At 40.7% G+C, this 14,073-nt stretch overlaps 1 protein-coding gene across 1 annotated transcript in view; it reads left to right on the forward strand.

Moving 5' to 3' along the window:
- Positions 1–1,219: 1,219 nt before the first annotated feature.
- LOC128016934 (potassium voltage-gated channel subfamily A member 1-like) overlaps positions 1,220–14,073 on the forward strand; it is a 45,326-nt gene continuing 32,472 nt past the window's right edge. Inside the window, exon 1 of the mRNA XM_052601898.1 lies at positions 1,220–4,959. Within this exon, the coding sequence (XP_052457858.1) occupies positions 1,666–3,657 (1,992 nt within the window). The 5' untranslated portion in view covers positions 1,220–1,665 and the 3' untranslated portion in view covers positions 3,658–4,959. The remainder of the gene's footprint in view (positions 4,960–14,073) is intronic.

Below are 14,073 nucleotides of genomic sequence, written 5' to 3' on the forward strand. Positions count from 1 at the left end.
TTAATGGATCAGGGAAGAGTGAAGTGCAGAGCTCTCACGGCACAATCACATTCATCTTTTTTATGTTGTTTACATTCTTATCTTTTTCCAAACGATGACTATACTAACACAAGCCGTGACAGAAAGTGTATGTGGCTTTTTGACAGAGCCCCACACAGGCAAGTTCGTGCAGCTCGTGCTCTGCAGAAGTCCCTCGGGAAGGCAGTTGCGATGACCTGGATGTCAACAGATGCATAAGGGGTTGCCGAAGTTTGAGAACTGCAGGACACCGGTGCGCGCGCAATAGCCTGCCAAGACCACTGGGGGGCGATCGACGTCTTTCCGCGTTGCGCAAACATGCCTCTCGCGGCGGAGCGCAGCTCCCCAATAACACGAGCACAATGGTCAACGGGCGAGACAGAGCGGCAGACTGATGCGCGCTGCGCATACTTACCTAAGGCTATTTCACATGGCATCCTAAAACTTTGATACATCTCGATTCTGACGCCGCTTGTGTGATTTATGGAGCCTCGCAGCCTGCTCGCGGTAGCAGCACCTGCTTTTTGGTGAGTGTGAGTCCAGGCTTAATGCAGCGGTGCATGTTTTTTGGGGAGGGGGAGATGGGCAGGTGATGAGAGATCCTGTTGAATAAACACCTAACGGCCAACGTGCCGTGGCCAAAACTGTCATCCCTCGATGCGATCACACCTGACTGCTGAGGTGTCGGGTTCCGCGTTTGGCTACGTCGAGGAATATCTGGATTCTCTGAGCGAGAGGGAAATTTTGACAAACCTGGGATTTACAGCCTCAGCCATCTCTAGCTTGTCATATTGAGGGTGGAAGCTGAGAAGACATCCTCATATCATTTCCTACGTAAGTGGCTCGAATAATGGAAGGTGGAGTGCATGAGAGGGCTGATAAATTGCGTGTGACGACTGTTTATAATTAATTGTCAAGGGATTTTGGATCAGTAATATCCCGCACTGTTTCCTGTTTCATTGCTTGGCTGGCCTGTAACAACAAGGATGTGCCATAGTATTATTAATATTACTACTAATATTATTATTATCGTTATGTAGCACAAGAATAGTGACTAATGTCTTTGTTACTGATTAGATTTTGGTATAGCCTCCATAACCATCACAGTCTACATTATGATGAGCAGTTTGGATTCTACAACACGTTTTCCTTTTCTTTGCAGCTGTTGCTGGTGTCAAGCGGATTCGGTGATTCATTCATAGCCACTGAAGGGGCAGAGAACAGAACACACTTACACCTCACCCCTCCCTCAAAGCGAAGATGGGAACCAGCGATTTCACAGGCGTATAAAGTCTCTACGGCGACCGAGCACATCCGATAACGGAAAGGAGCCACTCTCTCCTCCTGCATTTATTTTTCTTTTTGGATATTGTAGGCGCGCGTTACGCACATGGATTCTAGAACTGTTGGACACATTTTTCTCATAATGGTGATTATGATGATGATGTCACCAGAAGCATGTCGCTTCGCTACAGTTGTAAAGTTCAATTACAATAGGTAAAAGTGCACTGAAAGACCTTAAAGCACTTCCGAGGGCATCGGACCTATTGTTCCAGTCAAGTGCATTTATGAACTTGCTGAGCCCGTCTTTTGCTCAGCCTCTTCAGCCAATTTTCCATCATTCTGAACGCTTCGTAGTTTAAGAAGATGGAGTTCGCTATGGTGGGCGCGGACAGCGGGGGCTGCAACACCCACCTGCCCTATGGATATGCACAGGCTCGCGCCCGGGAGAGAGAGCGCGAGCGGGAGAGACAGTCTCGCGCAGCGGCGGCAGCGGCAACCGAAGCAGAAACGGTCGGAGAGGGAGGTGGGTCCAGTGGCCATCCTCACAACCACCCGCTTCAGACTCGCACCGCCTCTTCAACGAATGCCAACAACAGTAGCGCCGGGACCGCCTCGCGCCCCTCCTCCTCCCAGCAGCCTCAACAGCAGCAGCAGCAACACCACGAACCACCACAGCAACTTCCCAGAGAGCGAAAAAAGCAAAGAGGCGTCGCGCGCTGGAGACGGAACCGCGCGGGACTCGGCGGGGATCTACGCCAGTCAGAGTTGGCACTCTTAGGATCCGAGGAGGACATCATGATCGAGGAGGAGGAGGAGGCAGAGGGCGAGGAGGAAGAGGAGGAGAGGGGAAGCAAGAGGTCGAGTTTTGTCTATAACATGGTTGATGAAGAGGAGACGGTCTCGTTAACGGACAGGCGTCCTCAGTCCGGCTACGAAAATGTTTACAATGAGTACGGCTGCTGCGAGAGAGTTGTCATCAACGTGTCGGGCTTAAAGTTTGAAACTCAGCTGAAGACTCTCGCGCAGTTCCCGGACACGCTCCTGGGAGACCCTGAGAAAAGAATTAGGTACTTCGACCCTCTGCGTAACGAATACTTCTTTGACAGGAATCGACCGAGCTTCGACGCTATTCTATACTTCTATCAGTCAGGGGGGCGTTTAAAGAGACCCGCCAATGTGCCGTTTGACATCTTTTCAGAGGAGGTCAAGTTCTATGAACTCGGGGAAGAGGCGATGCTCAAGTTTCGCGAGGATGAGGGCTTCGTGAAGGAGGAGGAGAAGCCGCTGCCCGAGGACGAGTTCAAACGCCAGATCTGGCTGCTGTTCGAGTACCCGGAGAGTTCAAGTGCAGCCAGAGGGATCGCGGTCGTGTCAGTGCTGGTCATTGTTATATCCATCGTCATCTTTTGTTTGGAAACATTGCCAGAATTCAGGGACGACAAAGAATTCCTCAGCCCAGGTAAAAACTCCACACAGGAAGACAATGGATTTACGCCATTCAACGACCCCTTTTTCATCATTGAGACAGTGTGCATCATTTGGTTTTCGTTTGAGATCATCGTGCGCTTCTTCGCGAGCCCCAGTAAAGCTGATTTCTTTAAAAACGTTATGAACTCCATAGACATTGTCTCTATTTTGCCTTATTTCATAACTCTCGGCACAGACCTCGCTCATCAGCAAGGCAACGGGCAACATGCAATGAGTTTTGCGATCCTGAGAATAATACGACTCGTCCGCGTGTTCAGGATCTTCAAACTGTCTCGACACTCGAAAGGTCTTCAGATCCTCGGGCACACTTTGCGCGCGAGCATGCGAGAGCTGGCGCTGCTCATCTTCTTCCTCGTCATTGGGGTCATCCTGTTCTCCAGCGCGGTTTACTTCGCAGAGGCGGACGAGCCCTCGTCACAGTTCACCAGCATCCCAGACGCGTTCTGGTGGGCTGTAGTGACCATGACCACAGTGGGCTACGGGGACATGAAGCCCATCACGGTCGGGGGTAAAATCGTGGGCTCGCTGTGCGCCATCGCCGGTGTCCTGACCATTGCGCTTCCAGTCCCTGTCATCGTGTCCAACTTCAACTACTTCTACCACCGGGAGACTGATAATGAGGACCAGACGCCTGTTGTGGAACAACCCCCACCGGGCTGCCCGTATTTTTCGGATTTCTTGAGAAAATTCAGAGGGTCCTCATCGGGGTCGTCTTTGGGTGACAAAGCAGCAGAGTACATGGAGATGGAGGAGGGTGTGACAGAATCTCTGTGCGGGACTGACACGCAGAGCCCTAGGAGAGGGAACGGTACTGACATAGGCAAAAAGAACAGTTCACATTCACGAACCCTACAGACAGATGTATGATTATGGAAGAACGATCATTTTCATAATTGTGACTGCACAAACGAATCAGTTAACAGCACACATGCACAACTTGAAGACATACGGTATGCGCGTGCGCAAAACACAAGGAGACGCTCACACACATACATGCACTCATTAAGTTCTGGGCCTGAGCTGAAACATTTTTGCGATGTGGCTACTTTTGTAGAGAAACATACCCTGTAATCACGTGACAGGCAACGCAAAAACCACCAGCTTTACTTGACGTGGAGAGGTGTCTCTATCTGCCCATCTGTTCAGTTCAGCTAAAAGCACTGTACGACTACCGGTTCATTAATGAAGGCAACAAAAAGGAACTTGCATAGGCACTTTATGAGTTACATTTGTCAGTAATTGTAGGAAAACAGGCGAGTTCTTATCTAATGTTATTATGCAATAACGTTTAAATCGTTTGCACTATCATCAATTATGTTATAGTCTCCCAGTTTAATGCAGAGGAAAGAAACGTGTAACACTGAGGCAGAGAGGGAGGACATTAAAAACGACTCACTAATCAACATGCCTTGGATTAGGCCTATTAATAAATTCGAAATACTGGCAAACATAGGCTGCAGTCTTCTCAATAGTAATGAATTATTTAATATATTTGACTTATCATGATTAATTGGAGAGCAGCATGTTGTGTAATTTAAGGCAATGCTATCTTAAATCCCATTATGGCAAACACGAGTCCGCATGGCAGTATTCAGTATGTTCTACACTCTGGTAAAACCACTTTTAGCACACACCCTGTGTAGTTATTTGTGCATTGTCTATGGTGACTGAAGTGTCATTTATAGCCAGTCCCCCTACTCCCACCCTTTTTTTTTTTTTGAGTATTTTGAAGCAAATCAGTCATGTTAGTTTTTGTTCATTAGCACAAAATTTGAAAAACCATAATTTATCCATCACACAATGTGAGGATTCATTCTTCCTGAGCATCACAGTCACATTATGGCATAACGAGGCAAAAATAACCGGTTCACATTCTCTGACAAAGTAAACACCTTGTACAACAGAGTCAACGACACCATGGCTTGAAGGATCAGTTTGACCACTGTTTTCAAGTTACTGTCATGGAAGTATATTTCAAGGGAATGCTTCATGCAACTATTTGTCTTCATCCCTTTACCAAATGACAATGCATCCCTTTATAAAAAATGCTGGCGGAAATGTACAGCACTGAAGGGAACATGAACTTGGTGGACTTCATGCACAGCGAAGTCTCGTCCGATTGGAATGCACGATGACCACTGAGCAAGCGCAGTGCATTGTGGAACCCAGGTAAGCGATTTCTGCATTAAGATTTTGTTCAGTCACCAACAGCAATCATGTCATTATTCACATAGTTTTAAGCAGCATTCAGATGTTTTAGCATCTACATAGCCCTACTAGTAGTCTGATATGACTAGGAACAGGTGTTTCATGTGATTTCAGCAGGCATGTTTTCTCTTGTTTCATAATATATCAACAATGTCTTGAATTGCTTAGCGACAAGGGGCTTCATTTTCAAAGAGACTATTAACTGTGCTGTGTTCCCTTGGAATCTAAAAATCCTCATTGCTCTTTAAGTCTTCAGAGCTTCATTTTCTGATGTCATAAATGCTGTCACTGTTTTCTGTAGACCAGATGATTACCATTTAATCTCCAGTAAACCGATATTTTGTCATTAATAAGGCATACTCTCAGTACACGCTACAGGGAGATAACTATGGCCTCCCTCGGCCTGCTCATCTCTCACAACACGGTAACTTGGCAATTGTGTACTTGTGTAAAATATGCACACTCAGTATTAGATTATCATAAGTGCCTTCTGTGTCGTGTCAATCTAGGGCCTTGTGGGCTTGTTACAAGAAAATTGTGTAAGTTGATGAAAAAGTAACCGACAACTGCCATTTATCAGCTGTTAATGCTGTCACCGCTATAAACTATGCACACTAGTGTCCCTTTTCAGAAGCGATCCTCTTACAGTAGATGCACTACTGATAAAGAGTAATGACATGAAATTAATGACATGAAATTACAGACAACGTGCTCTGTCTTTAAGCAAAAAAAAAAAAAGGAAAAAAAGGAAACATTTTTTAAGCATATCATTATATTATGTCTTTATGATATAGTTAAACAGAGGTGATGGGAATCTTTAGGTTTAAACAGTGTTTACTTTCTTAATGTGGTCTTATTATGAACAATTCATTGATGCTTGTTGATACACATAAAAAAATCTCTATCTATCTATCTATCTATCTATCTATCTATCTATCTATCTATCTATCTATCTATCTATCTATCTATCTATCTATCTATCTATCTATCTATCTATCTATCTATCACATCATTTTTATAATGGAATGTAAATGTGCACTATGCAGTTAGAGTAATCACCATCTCACAGAGAAAAAATAGTGAATTTCTTTTTTTTCTATATGTTATATATAGTATACTTATTCACACAAATGCTGTTTGACACACATCTCATGAGATTTTGTTTGCAGTGTTAAGGGAGTGGGTTAACCATCCCATTGCACTTAAAATTAGAAGTGGTATTGAGTAGTCTTTACTAAACCTTTATGTTTGCTGTTGAAATCTGAAATCATATTCTGTGTAAATGAGGATATATGGATAGTCCTTAAACATTATGGGACCCTGCTTGCTGAGTCATGCAGTACATTTGCACATATACACGCAGACACTCATATTCATGATAACCCAGGCTATTAAGCACTCGTTTACAGGTTAATGTTGCATAGCCTGTGGAGAGGTGTTACGCTAGCTCTGGCTCTTCATTTTCTGCTTTAGTTCATATTGGATTGCACCATACTTCACAGCACTAGTTATTTGCTGTGCTGAACATTTTAAAACATTTGGTGCTGGCTGTGTAATAATGGCTGTTCCCCATCTTGAGCTCTCTTAAGTTTCTCTGGGCCTAAAAGTTGTTGTTAGTGATTCATTGCATCCAAAAGCTAAATCTGCTTCGGCTTCGGATGATGTTTTCTGCAAACTATCTGCTGTGCTACAGTCCAGGCATTTGTGAAATGGATACCAAACTAAACATTGGCATTTCTCATACTTTATTATTTGGCATTCTTCTCTCAATCTGTCTTACTCTTTTCTTTGTTCCTTCCATTTGCCTCTTCTTCTAAAAGCTGGAAGCATATCCCTCCATTTGTGACAGCCTCCTTCACTTCTCTGTAGAATAACTTATAGAATCAATCACACGCATGTTAGAGACAGAATATAAAATAAAAACCCAATGCAATTCTTCTGAAATCAGTGGACTGTACAGTTTGCAATGCATGATATTTGTTTAAAGTATAGGTCTGTATGTGTGCGCTTGCTTGTCTGTGAGAGGGTAATAAATCATTAAAACCCTTCACCCACACCACCTTAATAAATATCAGGCTCAGTGCCACAGCAAATGGATATTAAACTAGAGTTCCTAATATTAATCAGCCATGACTACAAAAGACATTTTGCCATATTGATAGATCAGTGTAACAGCACTCATTCCCATAACACTGACTCTCTGTAAATATCCAGACTGGCATTTGAGCTGTGTGGAGAGCCAGAATAATGTGGCATTAGTCCAGCCGAAAGCAATCAGCATCTCTCCACTCAGGGCATTAATTAGCTGCCGTGCGTGATGTGTGTTGCATGACACAGAAGTGTATCTAGACTTGGCTTGATCACCATACCCACACATACATTGGGGCTTAGTGCATGATGGGAAAATAAACAGCACTTTAGATTAGAAACTGAGTTTTCATCACAGACTTTTTACTCCATAATCCTCTCGTCTTCTCACTGTACGCCCAAGCAGTATAAACAACAGTGTTGCATGTGTTAAAATCAGTTGGGCAGAAAAACACAGGCTAGTTACCCTTATGTAACTTTAAAAGCAGTGATTTTATTTCTGTGTTAAGAGTTGTCCTCTAAACCGTTGTTAGTGTCAAGTGCATTGTGTGGCCCCAAGCACAGGTGGTGTGATGCAGCTGACAAATTAGCATTACTCCTTGTTCTGTGTAGAGCAATGTTTAACATCTTAATTTCATACAGTAGCGGTATACATGTTCATGTTCAGAGGGGTACAAACTAGGTTTTAGGATCACAGGGCTTGCTAGCACCAGTGTATGGGAGTGTGAATTGGCTCTGTTTGTGTGTGCCTGTGAGTCTACACGCTGAGATGAGAAAATGCCTCCCGTCTTATGCAACAAAAGAGAACATTATAACGTATAACGTAATACATAACATCAGTCGAATGTTTGAAAAAAATGTCCTTTTGTGATCGGATGTGGCTTCTAATCACTGAATAAAAAAATAAAAAAATGAGGTATGTATTGAACCGGGGGCTACCTGTATTTTTGGATCTCTAAGAAGTACTAGCAAAACTAGCAATACTGTTGTACGGTGCTATTATGGCTGCAGTATGTCACATGCAATGTAAGCATATGTTATAGACTCCAGAAAAATTGGTGTCTCATATTTTAGAGCATTCAATTCATTTTGGAAAATAAGTCAATTAAATCTTTATGCATATGAGTGTGTCTGTGTACTGGTTTAACTATACTTGTGAGGACCAAATGTCCTCACTTATATAGTGAAAAAATCATGTCAACTGGTTTAACTATACTTGTGAGGACCAAATGTCCTCACTTATATAGTGAAAAAATCATGTCAACTTTTGATTTGACTATCCCTCACTAGTTAAAAGGCTTATAAATTAACCAAAATATGTTTTTATTTAAATCTAGTGTTTTGCACAAATTTCTGTGATGGGATTTTAAGCGTAGGGGTTGGGTTAGCTGATAGAAAATAATCAGTGGAAGTCTATGCAATATCCTCACTAAGATAGTAAAAAAAAAAAAAAAAATTGTGTGTGTGTGTGAAATTATTCAGATGTAACCCCCTTTGTAATCATTGACATTTTCATAAGTAACTGTAACTTAATTACACTTTTTTTTCTCAGTAACTGTAACAGTTATATTTATTTTGCTATTAAATTACTTAACTCTGTAACATGTAACTAATTACTTCCCTAGGTCATGTGGCAAGCATGATGTGGCACCATGGAAATAATACATTGGTACCTTCTAAAATAATGGTCACCTTAAAAAAAAATCATGCAGAGCGGTCAGCTAGAGTATTGAAAACCTAATATTTTAAAGGGTTAAATATGTTTCTCAAGGTATGTACATTGCATTGTAATGGGAGTGAATGTGTATTCGTAAATATAATGTCTTTGGGGAATTGCTTCAGATGACACTTTGCAACCTGAACTAACCTCACAATGCAAAGGTCAAAATATCATATTTTTTAAGAAACGTATTGACCTTGACACACAGTCCTGAGGGTCTGCAGGGGTTCTCTCTAGTATATCTTTTCCTTGTGGCAAACAACCCCCCCCCCCCCATATATGTATTTATATTCCACTAGTAAGCTTTAAAGATCAGTTCTATTGTTGTCAGCATATCCATCTTTGATGTGTTTGTTTGTGAGGTTGACTTGTCACGGGCATGCACACACACACAGACATTGACAAAAACACTACCCTTCGGGGTTTAATAACACTCCCGTAGGGCAGGGCACTGGAGGTCAGGACATGTGTGTTGCTGAGCAGTTCTGTCTTGTTGGGTCGTGTTTCTCTTGTCTGACGGCTTATGCCTGGAGGGTCATGGTGCATTGTCTGTACTAATTGGACTGACCCCTTTGATGAGAGACCCAAGATGGGACGCATGCAATGGGACACTCTAACAAACTTCATGACCTTAGCAGAGGTCAACACATCATGTCTGTAAACTGCATTCACAAACAGCGTGAAGAAGAGCAAGTGATTGAAAAAAGTAATCTAAAGACAATTCCAAAAGCTCCAGAAGCTATTTAGAAAATTATTCTTATGATAACCTCCTTCATTAGTGTAGCGTACAAACATGGAATTCAGGTGTTCCTCTTCAGCTAATCTGCCATTTTATGTCAAATTATGTTTACTATATGTGCAGTTCCTTAGCATAGTCCTGTGACCGATGGTTACTTGAGTTGTTTTCATTTAACTGACATATGCTTGAGAAAACAATTCAGTTTGTGTGCAAATGACTTTTTGCACTTTTGATGTTAGTTCTAGAGAGAAATCAGTATTATAGTCATTAAATATTTATTTAGTTATCACAAAAACTTGTTCTATTTTGTTGTAGATCATTAAACTGTTACGCTGCCTCAGAAGTCTGTCCGAAATCACTTTCATGAGGTGCCTTCATGAAAAAAAGTCTGCCTGCATTGCCTGATACGGCAGCGAGGCAGCAAGTCAACTGCCTAAGTTTTCGAATGCAGCCATTGTGGTAAATTTACTGATGCTTCAGGACTGCAAAATATGATAAACCGTACAATCTGAATATCTCTAGATGCCACGAGATGTTTAAATTTGTTGTCAGTTTTGAATAAGAATAAAAAAGAGGAAACACTGAAGGTAATACCTAACAAAGAGATTTCTATCATGCATTTCATTACATATCATTAAATCAACATCACAATTGAACTTAGCCTGTGCTTCAAAGTTTCGCGCAATCGTTAAATCTAAACTGAAAGTAAAACTCGCACGTGCATTCAGAAACAATTTTAATAACCTGCGTTTTGAGAGCAACTCCCTGATGCGTGCAAATTAGGCTACATAACTTATCTAGGCTGTTATTAGTATGTAGGCTATAATAGGTTGAGTAGTCTGTAGCTCTGCATTATGCTTGAAAAAATTGGTCTCTATTTACACTTTGAATATAGAGAGGGCACTTAATACGACTAAGAAAGAACAGTTGTTTATTTTTTGTTATTTATACTGTTTTTTATTTCTATGTTCAGTTTGCGAAAAGGAGTTCAGTTAGGAAGTCAATCAATCTAGAAGCTCATAATTGATGAATCAGTTCTAAAGTCATACAGGAGAGAAGCCAGTCAGTTGAACAAAACCTTTCACAGTGCTTGAGTGTTGTTGTTTTTACAGCATATGATAATTCTTAGTGTATGAAGTAGAACTGAAATGGAATTTATTATAAGATGATTAGTTCAATTATTTTTTCAGTCATGTATTCATCCTCTTCATAGCAATAATACCTAGACACTTTTATGATACTACTAAAATCTGTATTTTACAGACCGATAAAGTTTAGTAATTTTTTTCTGCTTTCTAAAAAAGTTAATAGTAGATGTGAAGAAATTCATGCACCTGTTCAAATTCAAGTACAGTCATATGAGATAGCTTTAATAAAAGCTGATTTATTTTACGTACAGTGGGCCACATTATGGAGCTGACATATTAACATTACCAGCCAAATATCACTCGCTTTACCCAGGTAACCCTACTAAAAAATTTAAAGAATAAATTATATGTCACTGGCTGGAAATAGGGCAATTCTGAATGTACATTTCAATGCATTTTTTTTTTTTCAGTAGTGGCCATATCAAGTTGGTTAACCAACTGAATCAATGGTTTGAACACCTGTAGCAGTTTTAGGTGACAGTGTGAGGATTTGTTACATCCCTAGTTATAAGTTGCATCACTGCAAAGATACATTTCCCAAATGCATAAGATTGAAAAATACAAAGATTCAGTTTCTTGTCCTTTCTTGTCAACTTATTCAACCATCCATTCCCTCCAAATTACACCATCTTTCAAGATGTGACATTGTAGTGTCCTGGGGAGGTACTGTGGCCTTGCTCTGCATTATAGTCTCCAATCCACACACACACACACACACACACACAAATCAGAAGAAAGGAATTACAAATGGGACTATTTCTCCCCTTATCTAATTCCGGTTATAGGTGGACAGCAAAGCCAAGTGGGAGTCAGTGACCTTCTGACATTCATGCAGTCAGAAATACAGCTTGGAAACTGCTGCGCTGTAAATGCAGTATGCTGCTGCACAAGCAGGCCCATCATTTCCTGCATGTTGTTTACAGTTCTTATGATATAGCAGCTGAAATAGTTTATCAACTTTTAGTATTTGCCTCACATCCTGGCTTGTTGTACAGCCAGTTTAATTTCTCCTCTGCGCTGAGCAAGGAAATCTTCATTGTTGTGATAATTCTGGTCTGAATGTTTATCTTGGTGGGTTCCTGTGCTTTAATTGGCTTGTCATGCTACCCCCAGAGAGCAGGCTGAGAAACTGCAATTTAGGTCTCTGGAATTAGCCAGCACTTCCTGTCTCTCTATGGGACAGATGTAGACTAATGCATTTATTATTATTATTATTATAATAATTATTTATAGTACTGTTGAGAAGGGTACAAGAGTATATGTGGCTTTTCTCAAGAGAGCTGTTAATTCGCTTCATTTAGTTGTTCTACTAACCGAATGTTTAATGTAGATTTGCTTGCGGATGACCATCACAGGGACCTAAATCTGTTTTAGAATCTTTCTTTTAATTCTATAAAAATGTATTTATGTTTTGCCTTGGTGATGTAGTGCCGAAAGAAAAACAGTTCTAAAACACATTTCGCTTTACAAAATATAGTTTAATGGCTGAAGCACAGGCAAAGTGAGGAGACAATGATATATGATAATGTTACGAAGATCCCATCCAGCTTTACATTGTGGATGTAATAACGACATCATAACCAATCACCTGACATGGTGTTCATATTGAAGCTATTTTTGATTATTCCCATTGTAAGAGCACACAGTAATTAAAACTACACAGAAACAAAGTACAAACTGTAGATTAAACAGCTCACAAAATGAAAAATGCATTAAATCAAATGATTTATGTATCTGAATGACTGTCTTTTTTAAATCTTGACTGCTTGTATGCAATCCCTGTCAAAATGTGTCTGCAAACTTTACATATTAATTTACATAAATCTCATTCCATACAGACAGCGGGATGAGACCTAGCAAGACGATTGACTTCCCCTTGTTGTTCTATCTACAGAAATGGAGGGAGAGTTTTTCTTTCTTTCCATTCTCTCTCTCTCTCTCTCCCAGCCTCTGTAAAGCTATAGAGCTGTCTTAGTTTGGGGGGCGGAATTGTTAATGTTACCATGGAAACCTTAGCTAAGATCTATTTTGCGGTACTAGCTCCAGAGTTAAGTGTGTGTGTGTGTGTGTGCATGTGAGAGAGAATGAGAGAGAGGACTTGCTTATTGCTTGATTGAAACAATGTTTTCTTTAATGTATATATATATATATTTAAGTTTTGCTCTAACTAGATGATTGGTCTTAGATGATTCAGCATAGGCAGAGTTAGTTTTGTGCAAAGGTGTTTTCACTGAAGGAGGCTGTGATTGTTTTAGACGATGTGCAGGAAACGACACTCACTTAATGAGCTCATGTTTTTATGGTCGAACAGAACGTCTGTGTTCAGAAAAATCACACTTCCATCATTATTAGATGATAGTCACTTTAGTAGAGTGCTTGCATGTGTTTCATTTAATTCACTCATGTCACTTACATCAAGTAGAAATCAGCTAGAGTTCAACTATCATTCTTGGCATTGAAACATGACATCATTATGTTACAACTCCTAATAAAGCAACCAGTCTAATGGCAATACAATTCATTACATTTGCGGAAAACTGCAGAATTTTTGTCATGAGGAAAACATAGAAAAATAAATACTGGTTGTCATGGCAACAGCAAAGTTTAAAACACAGCATGAGAAAGGTAGATTTCTACCCCATTCTATCCACAATGATCATTTTAACAAATTTCCTTCACACTCCATCTCTCATGCTGTGTTCTCTCGCTTGGTTACCTGGGTGTTGTTTATAGTGATTCCATATTCATTGCAGCGCAGCAGACTCCACAACTCGGCTCATGAGATCTCTGCTGCTCCCTCAGGCTTTGCTGCATGCAACATGTGAAGCACAAGTGCTTTCCTGCTCCTTGCTTCTGGAGAGAAGGCTAGATCTCCAAGCACAGCTCATCATAACAGCTGCTGCCCTCTTTCCACATGAAATTTGACAAGTTTCTCCATGTCGCTTAAATAATGCAAACTCTCTTGCCTCAGCTTTAACACAGTAAACCACAGCGAGACTGTGTGTGTGTGTTTGTGTGTGTGATTTGTGGCTGTGTCTTTTGTTCTGTCTGTTCTGTATGACTTTCACCCATAGCGATAAAGCATTACTATTGTTTGATTTGTGTAATATAGATAATTGAGCACTTTTAATACTAATACTATTCACAATAGGATATTTTTTACCTAACATGTGTTCCCTGGGAATTGAACTCACAACCTTTTGCGCTGCTAACGCAATGCTGTACAATTGAGACACAGGAACACTTTACACATCTTTATGTTGTTCCAAACCTGTATGAAGTTCTTCCTTCAGTGGAAATATTTGAAAAATGTTGGTAACGAAATAGTTTCAGTTCCCATTTACTTTTATTGTATGTGTATGTATATTTTGTGGCAGGAG

The sequence above is a fragment of the Carassius gibelio genome, chromosome A7 (genome assembly GCF_023724105.1).
Source record: "Carassius gibelio isolate Cgi1373 ecotype wild population from Czech Republic chromosome A7, carGib1.2-hapl.c, whole genome shotgun sequence".
NCBI classification, from domain to species: domain Eukaryota; kingdom Metazoa; phylum Chordata; class Actinopteri; order Cypriniformes; family Cyprinidae; genus Carassius; species Carassius gibelio.